Source organism: Serinus canaria, chromosome Z (genome assembly GCF_022539315.1).
Source record: "Serinus canaria isolate serCan28SL12 chromosome Z, serCan2020, whole genome shotgun sequence".
Taxonomy (NCBI): domain Eukaryota; kingdom Metazoa; phylum Chordata; class Aves; order Passeriformes; family Fringillidae; genus Serinus; species Serinus canaria.
Genome location: NC_066343.1, coordinates 55,355,128 through 55,376,125, shown reverse-complemented (window position 1 = coordinate 55,376,125; position 20,998 = coordinate 55,355,128). Strand labels below are relative to the sequence as shown.

Below are 20,998 nucleotides of genomic sequence, written 5' to 3'. Positions count from 1 at the left end.
CTGAAGAATATATATACAGTGATGCATTAAATGCCTGCTAGTCCCACGTCAGTGTAGTGGTGAAATTCCTTATTACCTCTGGAAGAGATATCATACCTATTGTCCAGCTTCATGGACAAGAAGCAAGAGAAGTTAAAGATACATCTGATTCTACTTGTACTTAGTCATAAATTACTCCAGTCAATGAGGAGACTTGTAGCATTATTTTGGGAAGTTTGTGGTCCTGATTTAAGTTCTAGGACCTTGAAGGCACTCACTGACGTGCAGGAAAACTTACCCTTTACCAGCACAACCAATCTTTTCTGCTTCAAAAAGACCCAAGCTGGGCTAAATATAGGTGGGCAGGACATATTTTCTAGGGATTATGGTGTGGCAAAAGTTATAGCAATGACTTTTAACTGTTCTACAGCTGAATAACTCATCTGAAATCTAAAACTATTTTCTTGTAGCAGTTTTACAAAAATAGCCCCAGCCATGTTTGCAGAGGTATACCTTTATTCTTTAATTTATGGTTGTACCCTCTAATGTGGTGCTTGGTTTTTTTCAACTTACGCTGTTCCCAGTGTATGCATAATCTGCTGTCCAGATCTAGCCTCATGTTGCCAGTTTTAGACATTTTCCAGCCTGAACTCACTTGGCTTTGAACAGTGTCCATCTCACTAGTTCTTAGAGCCTTTACCTTATTTTGTGTCATCTGTAATATTTCTTGGAGTGGAATTTCTCTCACTTCCATTTCTTAAAAACGTATTAAGTACCAGTAGTAACGGGAATTCTGTCATCCAAGAGAGCACCTGTTCCTGTTTGTCCCATCTGTTGCTATCTAATACAAGCATATATTCGTTTGACACATTATATGTGCTCAGGGGCCTCTTCCAGAAGTTCTTTCTAGCTCTTATGGGAGTGCAGTTCTTTGATGAAAACAAAGTTTCTACCAATTTTCAGCCTAAATCTACTCCTGGACAATTAATAACTTATACAATGTGTTTCTTACAGGTCAACTTTATTCTTTGTTAAAATTCTCTGATGGTCAAAATTCTGCCAGGATATTTTATAAACTATTACACTAGATTAAAGCCTCAGGAAAACATACAATACAGAAAAAAAAAGGATTAATCACTCCTTCACAGTACACTTTCTCAGTGGGACAAATAATTAGCTTACATAGAAAACGAAACCACATCTTGAGTACATCTTGCTGAAGTTTACATGAACTCTACTAAACAGCCTTTTTCAGACTTCTCTCCTTTATTGCTATTATTTAAACTAAAACGTTGCTTTTCTAGACAAACCTGTGCTTCTGGTCTTCTTTCTCAAATATTTTTTCCTTTTTTTTCCCCCCTAATCTCTTTGGTTTCTTTATTCTTGTACCTCTTTTGTTTTCTGCTACCACCACCTCATTTTGTGTTCTTCTTTATTACCTCAATTCATCTTCATAGACTGTTATACTAGAATTTCTTGTGAACAGTATAAATGTGCTAGCATTTTTACTACAGAACCATTTTTGACATATTTTTCTCTATTCACCCTTATTATTACTTATTGTGATTTGCATCTTAGAATTTCTGTAAATGCCTTTCTCAGGTACTACTGCCATGGGGCAGAGGAATTGTAGTAAGAGGCATCAAGTGTGTGTTTGCCCAAGAGAGTCTGATGTGTGGTAATTTTCACAAGGTAAGATATGTTGGCTGCCCAAGACATGGCAATGTCAGTAAAACCTTTTAGCAGCTTCAACACTGGCTCTGCTGTGGAGACTTCAGAGCACTGAATCATCAGTTGAGTGAAAAGTTTGGCATGTGTGACATTCTGTTTTGCATATAGAGATTGTGTCCTTTTTTAACTGGGGAGAGATGATGTGAGGAATTGCGAAAGATGATCTTCTAAAAATACATCCCAGGAGTTCCTAGAACTGATTGTTACATGAAACAGATAACAAGCACCATGTCAGATTCATTACTCATGATACTTTTCAGAGGGGCCTGCAGCTATGACATTCTTTCCTGTTGTCAACTACAAAAGCACTGAGTAAACAGAATTCAATATGCATTATCTCAGCAGCTTTCATGTCCTTAAAGAACAAGCCTGTAAATGTTACTTAGTCCATTCCAAGTTCACAGCTGGATGCTGCAATTCTTTTTATCCCTAATTACCTTGTTGCAATTCTGAGTTTGATTCTTCCCTATGACTTATTTTGAAGGAAAAAAAGCCAAAACCTTCCAGTTATAAAGCTGCATAATAATACTGCATCACAAAGAATTTATTTTTCTTTTTGTTCTACCACTTGGATACCTATGGCTAAGACTTTTGTTTGGCCATCATTTATGCTCCCTTGCAGAGTGCACAAGAACCAACACATGCCATTGAAGAGAATACAACAGAGGAAGTATCTGACTAAATTGCAGGAAATATACAGGAAGGAGTCCTGTAAACAACACAAGTTGACACTACCAAATGACAAAATCTTTAAAGTAATATTTATACAAATTTTAATGGTGGTAGAGCTTGTAGTGGTAACAACGTTGTCTTTTTGCCCAACCTGGAAATTAAACTTGAGATGATTTTAGTAAGGAGGTAATATAAAAGGGGATTTTTATTTGAAGGCCTTCAGGAGCAGTTATGGAAAGAAGTCCACAAAAGCCCACCCCACCCCTTCAGGGGTGAATACATTTTTATAGGTTTTAGGAAATTAGCATAATTGATTAAAAGCACCGATTAGGAGGACAAGTGGTGATGCACTGCCCCCCAGGTCAAGCCCCTTCTCTGGAGAGCCCCCCTTCAGCACTACTTTTACTTTGTCCATGAGAATGTATCTCAAAGAGCTGTTCTCAGCCTTGGTTCACAGGAAGAACCAGACAGTACCCCTCCCAGGGCTTGGAGTTCTGGAATTTGTTTTATCTCTCTTCTTAGGGCAAGGCCATGGAGAACTACTGGGAAAACTAGCTACTAACACAAATATATGTGTGTTATATATATATATATATATATATATATGTCACAAATATATGAGTTACAAATGTATGTGTGATGAATACAAAGAACATATAAAAGGAAAAAAAGGCAAAAGCCAAACGGCATCAACACAGGAAACTAATATTAAATTGCAATCAGTGATGTACAAACCGCCTTCCTCACGCTACAGAATGTTGCTAGTAGCAGGTAAAATACTTCAGAAGTTTATAAAGATGGCAAGTATATTGTTAAAATACCTCTGAAGACCATGAAAACTACTGAGCATGGAAGTGTAATTTTGGCAGAATTTAAAGAGAAAAGTATTCTTGAATTGTTGTTCAACTGTCCTCATCTGATATGTATTCCAAATAGGGTAATACCTGTTATACAAAATTTTTTGTGTTGAAAGGAGCTTTCAATTATTCTAGGTACACTGAAGAAATGTATGTACTCTAAACTGTGAAAGAGACTGAAGGGTTTTCCTTGGAGTCTCACAAGTTGCAGAGGATGTTGAAGCTGTAATTTTTGTGCTGTAAATGTGTATTTCCTTTGGCTATTTATGAAACAAGAGCTTCATTCAGTTCCAATTCAGCTGTTCCAGGCCTTGGTGCATTTACAGCAGTTTGTTTCCCAGCTTAGCAGCTCAATTGCCAATGTGCACATTTTTCTTCCACTACCTGGGAAAGATGACTGAAGAAAACACCAAGTATCTGCATTTGTTTCCTGTACCTACTGTCACTACTCTATGCATTTGGCATGCCCACCCCACATACTACTCACACGCTTTATTCTTGTCTTTCTTTCTGGAAATAGGCATTTCATTCTGTATCTGAAATAGGCTGACAGGGAATGGCATCACCTTTGTACTGCAAGAGCTTGGGAGGTTGTAGAGTAGCAGGGATGCAAGCACTACTCGGGGCCTGTACAACAGCAGGAGTTATGCCAGGGCTAGCCTTCAAAAGTCTGATTCATGCAAAGTGAAGCTAATAACAATTTACATGAATGAAGAAATAGTTAAAGTTTAATACTAGAAGTCCTGTTTTGAGATCCAGACCTTTACATAAATGTCAAAGATGAAACAGCCATAACATTTTGTAAAAGAAAAAAACCCAAGGAAAAAGGACGTCAAAAATTGATAGCTTTTCTTTGCTTCTGTTTATTTTCAGCTTGCTTGTAGTGTTCCTGCCAAAAGAATGTGTAATTATCTTTCACAGTCCATGACTAGATCAATTTTAGAAGATCATTTTGAAGGATCAATCTTTTCTAGCTTCTCATTGCTCATTCTTCCCCTCTCAGGACCTGAACACTGATTCATATTTGCACTTACTGATTAATGTATGTAAGCTGAAAGTGTTGTGTAAAACAGACATATATTTAAAGGGTAATGGAAAATCCCACTTGAATTTCCAAATTTGATGTAACCATTCTGACATTAAGCATATTTAAGTCCATATCTTTCTACACAAAGGCTTGTGAACTGAAATTTACCACATCCTATTGTAAAGGACTTCAAACACAATCACAACTGAATTAAAAATAAGAGTGAAGAAGTAGTTGCATGGTTTAGTATTAATAAACCTGAAATAGAAAAGCAGATTTTTTCATTAAATGGTCCATCTAATAATTTGATGCACTGATGTATGCTAATAGATTTCTCAAAAAAATATATCCCATTTTAAAACAGCATTGCAAAGCATAAATAAACTTTTTATGAAAGGAAAATCATCTTCTCTGTAGAAGTGAAAGCAAAAATAGATCACCATGTCAGAAGTGAAAGCAAAAATAGATCACCATGTCAGTCACTACTCGAACTGTCTGAACTGTTAGAAGATGAACTTTTTTCCTTTCGTCTCTTCTTTTTCTCCTTCTTGTGATGCTTTCCTTTCTTTGATTTATGCTTTTTCCCCTTTTCCTTTTCTTTTTTGTGTGATTTTGTTTTTTTGACTTTGGCTCATCCTCTTCTGCTGAACTCGATGAGGAAGATCTAGTGAAAAAAAATGCAGATCAGTATGTAATTAAAGAAAGAAAATGACAATAATAATTTAAGGTGTCAGTACTTTTGTAATGTCACAAATTGAATTTGGTGTAGAATTTGTACAGTAGCATCCACTGGAAAGCTTATGATATCTGGGTCTGCATGTTTAACTTAAATGATGACTTTTCTAATATGACTTTCATACCAGAAAAGCCTTTTCCGTTATTTTTTAATCTGTATTATAAAGCATGTTTATAATACAGATTAAAAAGTAATGGAAAAGGCAAATTGTGTGGGTTTTTAGTCTTTGAGAAAAGAAAGACCAAGAGTACAGACCATCAAAAAGTAAAGTATGACAACAAGAGAGAGCTTCTGATTTTTAAATACCACATGATCAGTAACAATGCTAAATAATGCCTTCAGATATATGTCCCTGATGCAAAATCTAAGAGAAAATGTTATGAAAAATTTTTATGTTCTTGCAGCTCATACTATTGGTCTCTAACCAGCAGTGATGAGTGATTACATACATAAATAAACTATGAGGACAATAAATCATTAAATATTCATTAATACTAAAGAGTTTACTTGATTAACTATTACTTGAATGCAAAGAAAACTGTTAAAGATAACTATGTAGTTGTTGGCTTTCACTATTGTATATGGGCTTTGGCAAATTATTTTGATATAGTACAGTTTGTAATCTCTTTTTAACTACTTTTATATAGTATAATTTGTCAGTCTTTTAAGGGTAATACCCTAATCCCTGTGTAGATTGTATATTTTAGTGTGATAGATATATATTATAGTTTAAGCTTTCACAAAACATTAAAATAGAGGCTATGTGCTGTATAACACTGACTTTTGCAGAAGTAATTGTAGTTGTGAAATAATAACTAATGCCTTTATTTTTTTAAATAACTGACAACAGTGAAATAGCTAATATTAATTAGCTATTTGTAATTACTTGTAAAAAAATACTTGTAAAAATGGCCAAAGCATCTTTATGATAAGATAACATTGAAAATAACCAGGCAAGTAACACTGAAAGAGCAAGGAGAAATCTACCACTGACCCTTTGGCTATCAGTGGCTGTTAAACCACAGACCAGGGAGCCTTGTGAGGAAATAAAATACAAGACTCTCAAAGTCACACCTGCATTGTGGCACATTCTCTAAGAAGATGGGGCCAGGAGTTGTACGAGGCTAAATAATTCCTGGGACATGTAAACTCAAATGAATGTTTGAATATATATAATCTTTATGAATATACTTTTTCATTGCATTGGTCAAATGTATGTAAGAAAAATTGGTATAGTTAACCACGTACATCTGGTTATGGCTATGCAACCCACACTGTTATTTTCGCTTTATCCCTTATTAAACTTATAAAAATTTTAAAGAGTGAGGCTTGTTTCTCACAAAACCGACAACCATATTGACTCTTCTCTCTTCTACTTCTTCACAAGTGTAAGGGCCATCTTCAAAAGTGGAAGTTTAAGCTACACAATGTAAATAAGGGAAAGGAAAAATGCAAATACAACAGGCATTAAATTCTGTTTCTTTGTTTTGGAGGGACACCTCCTGTATATGGAGACCTTCTTGTGGTCTCCATATACAGTTTATACCTTCCAGTGCAGTTCCTGGCATATTGTCTTATCAATTGTCTTAAAGACAAAACATTAGTTTCATTTATAGTCTCACTTTAAAAAAAGCAAAAAAACCTCAAAAAACCAAGTCAGTCCACAGGCTAGAACTCAGGTCCACAATACATTTGGGTATTATGACATTTTCCTCTGAAACTGAAGCAACACTGTTTATAGGCTTCTATGTTAATAGGCACACTAAAACTCAGCACCTGTTCAATATTACACAAGTTTCCCTTTTGATACCTGTGAGTTACTCAGAGCACATGTGTCTGTCTACAGGTGTGCTTACACATGCATGTCTGCACACAAAGAACTCTATAGTCTCTGAATTTCAGAGAGCCTTCTCCACCCTGGCTAGGCTGGGGACCAACCCTACATTCCTCCTGATTTGTTCTTTTCCCATCACAGCTTGCCTACAGTTGGACAGTTAGGGGCAGTTCTGCTTTCTCTGATCTGCACACCTGCAGCTTGCTAGAGCTTTCAAGACTCTTATGATCCTCACTGCACAGCAGAAAGCCTGTGACTCCACCACTAATCTAAGAACATTTACCTTACCATTATTTTACCATTACCTTACCATTAGTCAGTTCTCACTGGAAAACAGAAAACTTTTCAAATGGAAAAAGTACTTGCAAATAATGTTGCATCAATAGAAGCAATATTTCCTGAGAAAACACAAGTATCAAAAGTATTTCTAAAGCTGTGTTTGGAAATGAAAAGAAGTCTGTGAAGGTTACCTTTTCCTTGATCTTTTTAATTTTGCTTTCTCTTTGCTTTTTCTTTTTTGTTTCTTTTTTTCTTCCTCTTCATTTAGATCTATAGATAGAAAGTTAAAGTTTACAAAACACTTGTCTGAATTAAGATCAGCATTAAAAAGTAGCTTCAATGGCAATGTCAAATTGCCACAAAATTCTTGTTAAAAGGCTTTCTTTTCCTTTCCCCAAATTCTGGTTAGTATAGCAATTTCAGAAATATATTGCAGTAGCAGTAGGACTTTTATACACAACTTACATTGTAATGACATTGATCTAAGCACTAAGAATGAAGGAAGGCCTGTAAAATGTAGCAAAAAGACCTTTTCCTATACATTTACACCAGATTCAAGTTTTCATATCTGTTCTTTATCACAGAAAGGATGATAAAGTACTGGAATGGTCTGCCTGGGGAGGTAGTGGAGTCACCATCCCGTGATGTATTTAAAAAAAGATTGGATGTGGCGCTCAATGCCATGGTCTAGTTGAGGTGTTAGGGCATGGGTTGGACTTGATGATCTTGAAGGTCTCTTCCAACATAGTGATTCTGTGATTCTTCTGTATTTTAACAGTTTTAACATTTAACATACATGTCCAAGTCTGAAAACTAGAACAAATAAAGTAGATAATATTCTGCTAGGCTTCCCTGGTTAATTTCCACACATCACTATTTCATGCTTCCCAAACAGCAATGCCATAACTGAGAAACATTTGAGTTAATTGTAATGTGCTGCCTGCAGAGACCACCAAAAGAGTCACCCCTCATCTGGTTGTGTCTGCCCCCTGACCTAATGCTCTACAGTGTAGTATCATGACTTCACATTTCACTTAAAGCAATATTTTTATGACATTGGTGAAATTTCTGACTTTAGATTCTTCTATACCAGTTCAAAAAGTACTTTTGATCCCTCTACAAGGCAAATCCACCACACAAATACACATTCAGCTAACAGGAAAATACTGCCTTTACAATTTATCCTTAAAAAGACAGCAAATTTTGAGTATTTCATTTTATTCCTATGACCCTTTCCATAAAGCCTGAATGCTGGTGTAGTTATTCCTTTGCTAAAACAAACACAAATTACTGGTCTGTATGTTGTGGAGTGGAACTTGAAATAATTTAGTATGACATAAAAGACCAAATTACTTTTGGAGCAATGAAAAAACATGAATGATAATGGGTGAACAAGAAGTATTTTTTAAAGAAAATAGTGCAAAATCTTGAGAAGATGAGAAAATCGCAAAATTCCACCTGAATAACTGACAGATACACATCTCCTTTCAATATACGCAGGAGCCACAATTTGGGAAAGAACATATAATAAAACAGGAATATTAGAAGATCAAGTAAACAGCTGCTTTTCCTGCAGATATCCATCTTCAATAAGCTTAGAACTGAAAAAACCCAACCTCTACATTCAAAAATACATAGTAAGTGGTAAGTATTTTCTCCAAAGAGACTTATTCCAAGAAAGTATCATTGCATTACCAATTCAGCACTCTTGATAAACAGCCCATCCATTTATTTTGAAGTGTTCAACTAACTATAGGGTTCTATCTACCCTTTTCCTTTCTAAATAGCATCTTCTGTAGGAACTAATTGAGAGCAAAAGAACAAAACATAATGAAAAACAGAAGGGCAGAGGAGAAGAATGTTCAATCATTTAAAACACACTGAGGTGAAACTTCCCTTCTTACTTAGGTGCACAACCTCTTTGGAGTCCAAATTCAAATGAACTCAAGTACCTGATAAACACTTCATCTATTCTCACTCTGACAAGGAGTTGATACGCAGACCTTCCAAATATAGAAGAGTACTTCTCAAAATGTGAATGACTGAATTCCAGTCTGCTAGCTTTATCAGTCAAAATCCTACTTAGAAACTGGACAGAAATTCAGGTGTCATATTTCTCAGTAGTTAGAAGATGTTTAAACTACATGTCATAATCAAAATATTAACTCAGAACACCCATGAAACTTTCTTCTAAGCAGCTTCTTAGTAAAAGATCAGTTAATCTCTCGTATTTAGGAGCCCCTTCTGAGATATTCCAAACAGGTACATTAGTAATTTCCTATAGAAGGAATTAATCACAATACTAAATGAGTGTAGGTGTATCAAACCTCTGAAGTCTAAACACATAAAGTAAAAGACCTATTTTTAAATCACAGGCTAAAAGAACAAAAAGTAGTTAGCAGAATGGATGAGAGTCCCTGCACATCAGAAGACTATTATCCAAAACCCACAAAAACTCCTTACTCTTTTTTTCACGCATGGCTTGTAATCTCTGTAGTTCCTCTTCCTCGCTGTCCTCACTGCTAGTGCTGCTAACGTCTAAAACAATATCTCTTTGAGGATCTACCCGGAGGAAGTTTCGACATTCAAATGTCAGATGACCAGCTGAACAAAATAAATATATAGAAAGAAAAATTACAATTTACCCAAAAAACATCCAAATCTAAAGAACATTGATTTTTGTATTATTCAGTTTTGAGAAGTAAAAGGAAAAAAGGTAGGCTGTGATCTGTGAAAGGGGCAGGAGAAAGCTTACTCTGAAAAACTCTATCCAAGAATTTGATAGGCTGTGCAATGCTCTTCTATTTAATAGTGCTTATGGCCTCTCTCCTATTCTGCTAATTTGAAGATTTTTTTCAACTTCAGTTTCTATTTTTTAATGTTCTTAGGTACTTTTTTAAGAAACTCTCTGAAAACATAGCAGGAAATATTTCAAAAACTACAGTAAGTGTTGCATTGCTTAACTCCCTCTAGTGAAATTGTAGTAGATATAATCTTTAAGAACCAGCACTTAATATTGACTAAACTACTGCCTGACCAGTATTTTTAATTTTCTAAGTTGATAATCATGACCAGCTAGAAACCTTGTGCTGAATTCACCTATTGAAATAAAAAAAAAAAAAAAAAAAAAGTGAAATTTTAGAAAAAGGAAGATATGGTTTATATGGTTTGGGAGACACAGTAATTCAAGTAGTAACTGAAATAAGCTCTTGTTCTTAGTAAGGATGATGACAAACTACCTACACCTTCGAGACAGAGATTTTTAGGAACAAATTAACATGGATCATGTGATATGACTAAAGTTTCCTCCTCTTTCAGAAAGCTTCTGATACCTGCTGCATGTAGAAAGAAAGCACTAAATCTGTATTTATACCCACTGTTCTTTGAAAAAACAGATACACAAAGCAAATCATTGACAAAATTTGTTGCAAAAGCCTGAAGTGAAAAAAATGATGATTTTTTCCTGTCCCCCAGTGTAACACTCTAATAAAAAACCCAAACAGGTTAACTCACTGTGCTAAAAGTTCAAGACAATTCAGTACAAAACAGTGTCCATTCCTCCAATGTTCTAAAAATAAGAGTCAGTGATTAAAAATTTAAAATCTTCACTAAGACCTGTCTCCATTAATCAGGAAAGTAGCCACAGACATTTACAATCAGTGTATAATCCAAAGCATGAGCTAAATTCCAGCTGCAGAACTTGCAAGCAATAAAGGTAGCTGTTTCTTGAAATATACAATGCACAAAATAATATTTTCTTAGAATAAAAGATTATACAGATTTTAAACTATTTTTTCTGGTGAATTAGACTGGACTTAACTTCAACTGAAATGCCTGCCTCTTTGCAGTCAGATTCAGAAGAAGCACAAGTGCTCCTCTCAGTACATATCAAAGCAGGTGCTTTCAATTAAAAGTTTCTCAAGTAATTGCACTGAAATGTAGTATGTATAAATATAATACATAATATTTTTTTGCTGAGAAACTGAAAGAGCATTGATAAGTGTGAGGAACCAGAGAACAAACATGAACTAAACAGAAGAAAGATATTATGATAACTTAAACTGACAAATGCCTGGGCAACCAGGAAGAATTCCTTTTTTTCCCCTCTCCTCAAAAGGCAGCTCCAACCAAAACCATAAACTGAAGAAAACACTGTAACTTCATATTGCTTATTGTAGACTTACGGTAGCCACATTTCTTGCATCCAGCTCTGATATTATCCTTATTTCCACCTGAAAGAGAAAATTTCACCAATTAAGTGTTGCTGAAAAGCACCTTCAAGTTTCTTTCAAATCTGGCTTGATAATGTCAATACAGACAGAAGTGACAACCCCTCACAAGTATTAAGCACACCAAGATCTCTTTAAAAAACTGCATCTCTAAGGCTACTTTTCTGTGCAGTAATCTACCAGAAAATACTTGACTAATTTAAACTGCTAAAGATCATTTAGTCTTTCAAAATTTATTGCCAAATCTTTATTTGATTTATTGTGGCCTTTCCACTTGTTTAGTTACAGTAGGAACACAGTAATAGACATCTAACATTCCAGTGATCTGTAGTACACAATATAAATTCTAGCAGTCAAAGGATGTTGACAGGCATTCACTGGAAATTCTGAAGTGATTTATATTTTAATTACAAGAACTGACTTTAGAAGGCAATTAAAAAGACCAAACCAAATAAAAAAATCCATCCCTGAAAACAAAGAGGGAAATTAAAAAGTCAACAAATTGCTTAATTATTCTGAATCCAGACAACACAACACCAAACACAAACAATGTAAGAAAGCAAATGTGTAAGAAAGTGAAGACAGTAAAAGAAAAGTTTGGATTCTAAGCAGGAAGAAGGATCTGAATAATGCAAATTTTAGGTATTGAAAGTGTGTGATTCTCCCGTGTGAGACAACAGTTAAGTTAAACAGACACAGTAGGACACAATCCAGGAGAAGCACCAGGGATGCTTTGCCCCACCCCCCAACAGATCAATCTTAATTTTAATCTTTTAAGCCATTAGTAATGAAAGTGACTGAATTCCCAAAATCAAAGGATGCCATTCAATCTCTCAACTGAATACAGCAGAAAAACAGCAGAAACTTAAGCAGTCATATACTATCAGAAATTCAGTTCATTGGTCCCTTTAATTTAAACTATGACTTACTGAAACAAGCACTGTCTTTAGAAAATTCTACTCAAAATAACAGAAACCTTCAAACCCCAAGCTGAAAAAACTTCTCTGGAAACTTGGACAACTCAAGTGTATACCTTAAAGAGTGTTGGAAAGCCAAGCAACAAAGATCCGTACATTCCATTATAACAGATGATTTTCTGCAGATACCAAACCCTTAGTATTAAATATCCCCTTCAAAGTCAGCAGTGTTCAGGTACCTGTTTTGTGACTACCTTTAGAAGGACACCCATGAGTGAGATAAGGATGTAGGGAACACAGAAGAAAGACTCACAAAATAAAAATCAAAAGCATACCTGTAACTTGCAATGTCACATCAGAAAAACACTCAAACCAGCATTTGCTTGTTCACTGCTCCTTGGGATTAGAAAACAAGATCACCCAAGCCACCTACTTTGTCCCAGTTTTCTGAAATATTTTTGAGTCAATCTCAACCCCACTGCATAGCTGACCCATGGGTAAAGAAAGATTTGGTATTCCAGCCAAGGGAGTTCAGTACAGTCATGTGCACACGACAGAAATACTGTGTAAGTCAGGATCTCCAAAAGAGATGCCGAGCAGATGACAAGAATGCAAATATTGTCATCAAATATTCCTACCAAATTGCTAGAACTGAATTTTTGTTATGGTTTTAAGCTTTAAATATTAATGTTAGAAGCAGGGGTTTAGACTAGATGAAATTTTAGCTGACTAAAAGCAAACTCATTGCAAGAAGCTTCCTTTCTCACTCCTTCTCCTCATGTTAGTTCTCAAGACAATTAGTGGCACAGAACTAAGGACTTCATTCAGCGGAGCATAAGATTGAAAAGAAAACTTCTAGAAACCTCTGAATGCAAACATATATTCCTCAAAAGCCCCTTCTAGAATGGGAACAAGCTTATGAAGATCTTCGTTTCATGAGGGAAGCAGATCACCAAAGCTCAGGCCTGTTCAGCGGCTCTCGAACCACACACTCCCCCGTTCTTCATGGCAAGAAAACACTACGGAGCGATGGCGATCGTGCTCGGCCTGAACACCTTGCAAATCGCGCAGGTGTTTCTGCCTACCCTGACTCACAAGCACAATCTACTGGGACAGAAGGACTAATTCAGAACGACAGGGAGAAGCCAAGTCTGACAACCTGTGAGCTCTAACCTCAGAGGAGGCGATGAGAAGCCAGCGCTGGCTCAGAAGATCGGGGAGGAGCCCCGCAGCCTCAAGAGAACTCGCCCGCAGCGCCCCTGCGCTGCCCCTGCCCAGCGCGGGCACGGCCCCAGCCCCATCCCCATCTCCTTCGCCATCTCCCTCTCCCTGCCGCTGCCCCCGGCAGCGCGGACCGCAGCAGAGCCCGCCGCCCGCCGCCCGCCGCCCGCCGCCCCCCGCACGCTTCCCCGTGCCTCGCACAGCTGCGGACCCTCCCCGTGCAATTAACCCATTTCTCCACCGCTCCGCCGCTCGTTCTCGTTCCCGTCCCCAGGCTGCCGGCTCGGAGCCGGCCGGCGCTGCCCCTGCCCCGCCGCGGTCCCGCGCGGGCGGCCCTCACCCGGCAGCGCCATCCCGCCGCTCTCTCCGGACTGGACCGGCCCGCAAGCGCAGCGACCCCTCTCCCTGCCGGAAGGCTTTGCTCGGCGCACCGCCGGACCGTACTACTCCCAGGGAAGGCAGGGCGCCTCAACACCCCTAGGGCAGGAGCCACGGTGAGGGACCAGAGATGTGTGAAGAAGCGTACGGATCTTTCCCAAGACACGTTCTTTCTCAGTGAATCTGGAGAGACTGCGGCCGAGGACCCATTCCTTCATCCTTTCTTCCGACTTGTGCAACTTCATCCCCCCCCTTCTCTGAACTGCATACGGGCACCCAAGATGGCGGGCGGCTGGGGGCGGTAGGAAGTGTCGGAGGCGAAGCGGGGTCCCGCGTCGGTCGCTGGGGAGGGCTCACGGGCCGGGCCGGTCCTGTCCCCGCCATGAGCAACATCTACATCCAGGAGCCGCCCACCAACGGGAAGGTGAGGCTGTCAGGGTGAAATCCTGGAGAAGTTGTATGTTGTAGGGTTATGTGGGGATAGGCGAGGAACACGAGTTTGGGTGATGGTGGTGGCGGTGATTGGGGATGGGGAGGTCGTTGTTTCTGTTGTAGATTGGTTTGGTTAAAAAGTTACTTCTTTGACGCTGCCGGAGCCAAAGCATGAGGCGTGATGCGTGATGTCTGGAGACATAAAACAGAGCAGTCCTCGGAGCATTTAATTTAATTTCCTCTATTCCCGATTATATTTTACCGCCTTAATTTTGTTATGATCTCTCACTGAATGTAATGATGTTCCCTTTAAGAGCGATACCTTTGGCTATTTATGTTTTTTTTTTTTCCTCAAGTTGTTTTGTTATAGAAATGATAAAGGGTATCTTGAGTTTCTAGAAAGCACCAGCCACGTTATATTCTGTTATGTTATGTATATTATTACAACTATATTATACATCTTTATTATACATATTGATTCGGAGCTGTATCTCAAGTTCTGGAAATGCTAGTTAGAACTAACTAGTAGCTACCTGAAACAAATATATACCACTCTTACAAATATAACCAATTCAGATTTATTTTTTTAAGCAGTTATACTATTTGATCAGGACTAAGTTACAACAAAACTGAGACTGCGTTTATCTGTATGTTTATAGGTTTTGCTGAGAACTACAGCAGGAGAGATAGATATAGAATTATGGTCAAAAGAAGCACCAAAAGCATGCAGAAATTTCATCCAGCTATGTATGGAAGGTAATAATTGAATGGGATGGGAGTTGTTGAAATAAATTACTATGCCATCTTTGTTCCCTTTCTGTAAAATAGAGGTCATAATTATGTTTTGACTTTAGTATGTCAATAAATTTATTTCTTTTTAGGAAATAAATTAGCCTTATTAATTAACACCTGGACAATGTTTTTCAAGGTTACCAATGAAGCTGGTTGAGAAAAAAAGTAAAAATTTTGGATGGTTTTCTCAAATTAAGCTGACAACATAGTATTGAAACTTTGTCTTTCAGAATCTTGAGAGGCTTACTTCCAGCAAATATCTACAAAGTATAACAACTTCAGTGTGTGCATGAAATGACAGTGATGCAATAATTTCTGCATTACAATTTACACTACCATTTTCTTTTTCCATGAGTGCTTCTAATGTTTCAGTTACCGTATTTTTTTGTTGATAAAAGCTCCATAAAACTTTCCACTGAAGTAGCTGGTACCAGAATGAGAAGCTCCCTACAGAGAAAACTGGAACAAAAATCTGTGAAAGACTTGATGCCTTTATATGTTTTCTAACTGGTGTTATTCTCCCATTTAGGCACTTGTAGAATTGTGAAGATTTCTTTTAGCCTTCATCTGTTAAACAAAAATAGCAGTCTAGGCTTTGTGTCTCCAGCACAGATCCGGTCGGTTTTGTCCAGTCTCTTTTCCCTAACGTTGAGACTTTTTGCAATGGTAAAGGAATATCTTAGCCCATGATAAAGGTTCATGTATACTCAGTGGGCTTTATTTCCTTTCTGATTTTTTTAATTGCTGCATAGCATCTTGTGCTTTGTAATACATTTAAGTATTTCTGATTAATATCCCAGTGTAGGACCATCCACGACTGTGTCTAGTTATGCTGCAACATTTGCACACCCTGCTTTGTCTTGCAGCATGCTGCAGATTTATTTTTTATTATTATTATATCAACCAGGGGTTTGGTTCAGTTAAAGTTTTGTTTTTATTCCTTTTGTTTTCTTATGATCTTGTAACCTCTATCAGATAAATAGATAGCTAAAAGAAGATAGCTTAGAGAGCAAAATATACCACGTATTTCATTCTGCAAAAATTATCTGTTCAGGTACAGTATAGGTGATGAAAAGTGTTCTGTGCTGGTGAGTGAAAGTGCAAATCATCTGTATATGGGTATTGCTAATGTTGTATGTGAGATCTCATCCAGGATAGAGCACAGTATTTCTAGTTCTCCTTTTAAATTGGTTATTTTGATAGTGTCATTATAGTAATAAAAACTTAAAAGCTGAAAATACTGTAATTCATCAAGGTCATCTTCTCAGTGATGAGCAAGATTTTTTGCTAAAGAAACATGTGACACCACAGGATGTGATTTCATAAGTCTGTGGAGAACAGAAGGGAACCAAATAGAAGCCAACAGCAGAATCTGTTACAGTATTTGCTTTCTGGAACTTCAGTCTCTGGACATCACTGCATGATCTATTTGAAAGTTTGGGTTTAGGACCACTTACATGTATTTAATATCTTATTAATTTTTCTTTTCTTTTTTTTTTTTTAGAGTATTACAATAACACAATATTTCATAGAGTAGTGCCTGGCTTTATTGTGCAAGGGGGTGACCCCACTGGTACTGGATCAGGAGGAGAGTCAGTCTATGGAGCTCCTTTCAAGGTGTGTATCTATAACTTACACATTAATTTGTATGGTATTCTCTATCTATTGTTCTTCCTACCAAGTTCTGAAAAATCAAATCTTATATGAAATGCACATATGAGCAGTAGTTGCCTTCAAGTGCTACTTCAGGATGTTTGAATATGCTCTTCTATATTGAGAGTTCTTAGATCTGGCTGCTCTGGTATAGTGATAAACCTGTGGACTCTGCAGCTGTGTTCTGTTCTGCCAGACTGTTTTATTTCAGGTGGTGCAGGCACCTTTAATTTGTGACTAAAGGTGCAAAGCCTATTTCTGGCCCTTCCATCGTCTTGCTGCTAGACTTTTACATCTAGCACGAGCCTGAAGTTTGTGGGAGGGAATGGTACCTGAGCAGAGAACCAAGCAAAAATTTTCAATAGTGTAGTAGCATTGCTCCTTCAAAGTAGTGGTTTCTCAGTATTGCAGTGTTTAGCATAGTGATATTACAGTGGTATTCATCATGTTCTCCTTGCTTTGAAAGGAGTCCTATTTTGTCTTCCTAATTCCAGAAAATGTTCTTCCTATGGATTTTTGCATTACTCTACTATTACAACCTTTTATTATGCTTTTAGTAACTTTACATGAATTAGGATTTAAATTAATTTTTCACATAAATACAGTGATTGTCAGGAATAGTATTTTTTCAAGAAGTGTATGAAAGGCAGTTGCTTTTTAAAATGTTTTTTTATTTTCTTAATGTTGTGGGGGGTAACAAATGCAAATAAAAACAATGAATGACAGTTGATTTTTAGGTAATGAGTGAAAAAAGATAAAATTAACAAGACAGAACTTAGAATTTTTTCAATTAGTAATGTATCTTTCTGTTATTGATAATTTAGTTTCTAATCTTTTGTTTGGTGTTTGTTCATTGTGTTTTTGTGGTTTTTTTTTGAAGATTGTTCCTTTGTTCACATCATTATAGGCACTAGGGATTAGAAATACTGACTAAAAATAATTTTTGCCACTCACAGCAAGAACTTTTAAGTATAATTCTGGCACTGATTTTCAAAATACTTGGGTCTTATTACTGCATGAATTCAAAGAAAACTAGCAGCATTTTTTTCTGTGTGTGCATGTTGATGTAAGTAATATCACTCCTTTCTCCTATCATGCTGCAGCTAAAGGAGTGAAAAGATAGTTTTATGCTGAAGTCGTTCTCTTTTCTGTCCTGCTTTTACCAGGATGAGTTCCACTCGCGATTGCGATTTAATCGAAGAGGACTCGTTGCTATGGCAAATGCTGGGCCCCATGATAACGGGAGTCAATTTTTCTTTACATTGGGTCGTGCAGATGAGCTTAACAACAAGCACACAATCTTTGGAAAGGTCTGTTACCTGAATTGGAGTCCCAGTTTAAGTCTGACAGAAGCTGCTACAAGTTTCTCTGAAGGCCAGCTTGGTATTGTTTGCTGCTATGTGCATTTGAAATTTATTTCAGTGCTTTCTATGCTCTCTCCATTCTCTTAGTTTCTTATATCTGGCAGAAATGTTTCTGTGGGTTGTTCCTGTAATTAACTATTTTGCTGTTGTTATTCTTCTAAATTTGTATTTTCATGTTCTGCTGCCTTTAAATAATCTTATTTGTATTATTATAGCTCTGTTATTAATCAGTTCATCTAATACTAATGACATGTTAGAAAATTCCATTTAGAATTAATTAGATTCTAATTACCCAAGAAGAGTCAGGAAGATTAAAAACTTTAAATGAATTTGCCAATCTCATGATTTACTTACAAGAAAATAAAACAAATATTTTTTTATTTCCATTGGTTTTGTTTTCCTGTTTCATAGCTCACAGTAATACTTCAACATCTTCATTTGCCTACATTGTCAAAACTACCTGTATTCCTTTAACTTTTGCCATTAAATTTAAAAACCCAAACTTTTGTACATTGTACTTGCTGTTTTTTAGAAGACTTACATGCTTACGATATTTTCTATAGCACTTGTACTTTCAAAATTTTTTACATTATAATTGCCTTGTATTTTGCGGAATAAATAACACAAATTGCAGTCATGAACTTTCAAGACTTTCTTTGTAAATTTGGCAGGTTACAGGGGATACAATATATAACATGTTGCGCCTGGCTGAAGTAGAAGTTGACAAGGAAGAGAGACCTCTCAGTCCACACAAAATAAGAAGTAGTGAGGTGAGTATGTTCTGTTTTGAAATGGGACATTCTAAAATTTTTTTATGCGTAGTGTTCAGAAAATTTGGCTTGTCCTTTTACATGTTGTTTTAAAATATTGAACTAATTAATGACAAAATATTTACTAAAGATGTGTTTAAAATACTGGTTTTTTAAACAGGTTTTGTTTAATCCTTTTGATGACATTATCCCACGACCAAACCGAAAACTGAAGAAAGACAAACCAGAAGAAGAAACTAAAAAGTCCAAAGTAAAAGGCACAAAGTAAATATATGCAACAGAAATGGTGGCTCATTTTCCTTCACCTTTAATTTGTAGCTTGGCACGTTTTTTATTTCCATTTCTACCTTTGAAGCCCTCCTTGTTTCTCAGGGGTGGCATCAAGCAAATCTAGTTTCTCTGACTGAAATGTTACTGTGCATCTGCTGAGCTGTAACTGTTTCATGCATGGTGATAGCTTGTTGAAAATAATAGAAGGTAGTTTATCTTTCCCACTTCCCGCAAAGTGCAATCATCCGACTGAGATGACCCTGCAGTTAAAACCTACTGGTAGGAGTAACTGGGTCACAGCTCAATTGTTTGGGATTTTTAGAACTTATTTTATCAGATACCATTTGTCCCCCACTGAAGTACTGAGCAAGAGGCAGGTATTTTGACATGGGAAATTTTAGTTTCTGTGAATGAAAATTCACAAACATGCAGTGAAAAGTAATAGGAGCTCTAAAGTGGGTATGCTGTCAGTTCTGCTGCATAAAAATAGAACATGTTGCAACTGACTGGTTCCAGTAGTGTGAACAATTAACTCTTGAAAAAGAAATTATAGCTCATATTTTTTTAAATTGCATTCTGGGAATGTGTACACGTTTGATACGTTTCTGAGCTGTCATATCTTGAAAATCTTGGGTCTTGAATGCTGCTCTGTTGAAAAAAAATACAACAGAACTGTCAGCAGTCAAGAATCAGGGAAAGCTAGTCAAAACAGGATTTCTTAAATTGTGTCTTAACTGATGCTTTGCTATCCTTGTTTTATCTCAGGAGTATAACACAGCATGCTTTTCTGAATATTTATGATGTTTTGCAAAGCAAAATGCAGTAGTTGGTTGGAATTGGTATATTTAGCAAGACAAAAAGTTTTTTTAAAAGGTCATGTACAGCATGAAAGTAATATACTTAAAGTTAATGGAATGTTACTAAGACAATATTTAAAATTTTACTAGAAATTTTCTTTTTTCTCTTAAAGAAACTTTAACCTGCTTTCCTTTGGGGAAGAAGCTGAAGAAGAGGAGGAAGAAGTCAGTAGAGTTAGTCAGGTATTGCACCAAATTAACATTATTTGGCTTTTCAGCCTTTTCTGCATGTTTACGTAAAGATTTAAAGATTTTAGTCTTCTTCTTACGTTTGCATTTTTAACAGTAATAGTAGCAGTTGCTTCTGTTTTTAGGATTCTGCTGTTACAGCATTTTGCAAAAGCAGAAGTTTTGAGCTTTCTTGATTTTGAGGGTACTTTCAATTACTGCATGGAATTTTTACATTTCCTTGAGCAAAAAGTTTCATAGTATAAATCAATGTCTGCTGTTTAAAAGTCATGGGAGCAATAGGTACTTTATTCTTTTTCAAGTTCTTTATTTAGGGTTGCAATTATATGGTAAAACACTTGAATACTGACGATCATCTTGTGCATTTCCAGTGCATGTTTAGCTCCATTTTCTTACATATGCTTCTTCTTGCTCACATCCATCTGTGAGCAAAATGAAGCATGATTGTTGTGGAGAAAATAGTCAATCATCATATTTTAATAGTGCACTGCAATGAAATGTTCACATTCCAGCCTTGCACAGGTAATCTTTGGCCTAACATTTCCTTCCCTGACTTGGCACTTAAGTAAGGCTAGTTTAAAGATTACTTAAATAAATTTTTACTTCATTTCTACTGCTGACCAAGTTGTTTCCCTAGATTCCTAGGCTTTCTACATTACCTCACTGCTTCAGTTTGTGATCAGACTACATGGCCCTGCATCCTGTACCCTTATTAACGAAAAAATGGTTGTTAGTCCTCAGATGTTAGCTAAAATACAAAAGGAAAACAAAAGTAAATAATGATGAACAATATGATAGTGATATGATATCA

At 36.7% G+C, this 20,998-nt stretch overlaps 2 protein-coding genes across 2 annotated transcripts in view; one reads left to right on the top strand and one right to left on the bottom strand.

Moving 5' to 3' along the window:
* Positions 1-981: 981 nt before the first annotated feature.
* SREK1IP1 (SREK1 interacting protein 1) lies at positions 982-13,964 on the bottom strand. The gene is made up of 5 exons (XM_050986554.1): positions 13,823-13,964; positions 11,300-11,347; positions 9,579-9,719; positions 7,307-7,385; positions 982-4,930 (listed from the first exon to the last, which is right to left on the bottom strand). Exons 1-5 carry the CDS (start codon positions 13,833-13,835, stop codon positions 4,711-4,713), a joined length of 501 nt encoding a protein of 166 aa, XP_050842511.1. The 5' UTR covers positions 13,836-13,964; the 3' UTR covers positions 982-4,710.
* A 156-nt stretch (positions 13,965-14,120) lies between these two features.
* The window catches only part of CWC27 (CWC27 spliceosome associated cyclophilin), a 93,605-nt gene continuing 86,727 nt past the window's right edge, over positions 14,121-20,998 (top strand). Inside the window, exons 1-7 of the mRNA XM_009098177.4 lie at positions 14,121-14,284; positions 14,952-15,048; positions 16,589-16,701; positions 17,904-18,047; positions 18,773-18,871; positions 19,032-19,135; positions 20,112-20,181. Of these exons, the coding sequence (XP_009096425.2) occupies positions 14,243-14,284; positions 14,952-15,048; positions 16,589-16,701; positions 17,904-18,047; positions 18,773-18,871; positions 19,032-19,135; positions 20,112-20,181 (669 nt within the window). The 5' untranslated portion in view covers positions 14,121-14,242. The remainder of the gene's footprint in view (positions 14,285-14,951; positions 15,049-16,588; positions 16,702-17,903; positions 18,048-18,772; positions 18,872-19,031; positions 19,136-20,111; positions 20,182-20,998) is intronic.

Bases quoted from the DNA above. Each gene is read 5' to 3' on its own strand.
- SREK1IP1 (XM_050986554.1), bottom strand. The intron at 9,720-11,299 runs GTAAGTCTACAA...TATTTTGTTCAG, and splicing joins ATGCAAGAAATGTGGCTACC to CTGGTCATCTGACATTTGAA. The intron at 4,931-7,306 runs GTAACCTTCACA...TTTTTTCACTAG, and splicing joins TTAAAAAGATCAAGGAAAAG to ATCTTCCTCATCGAGTTCAG.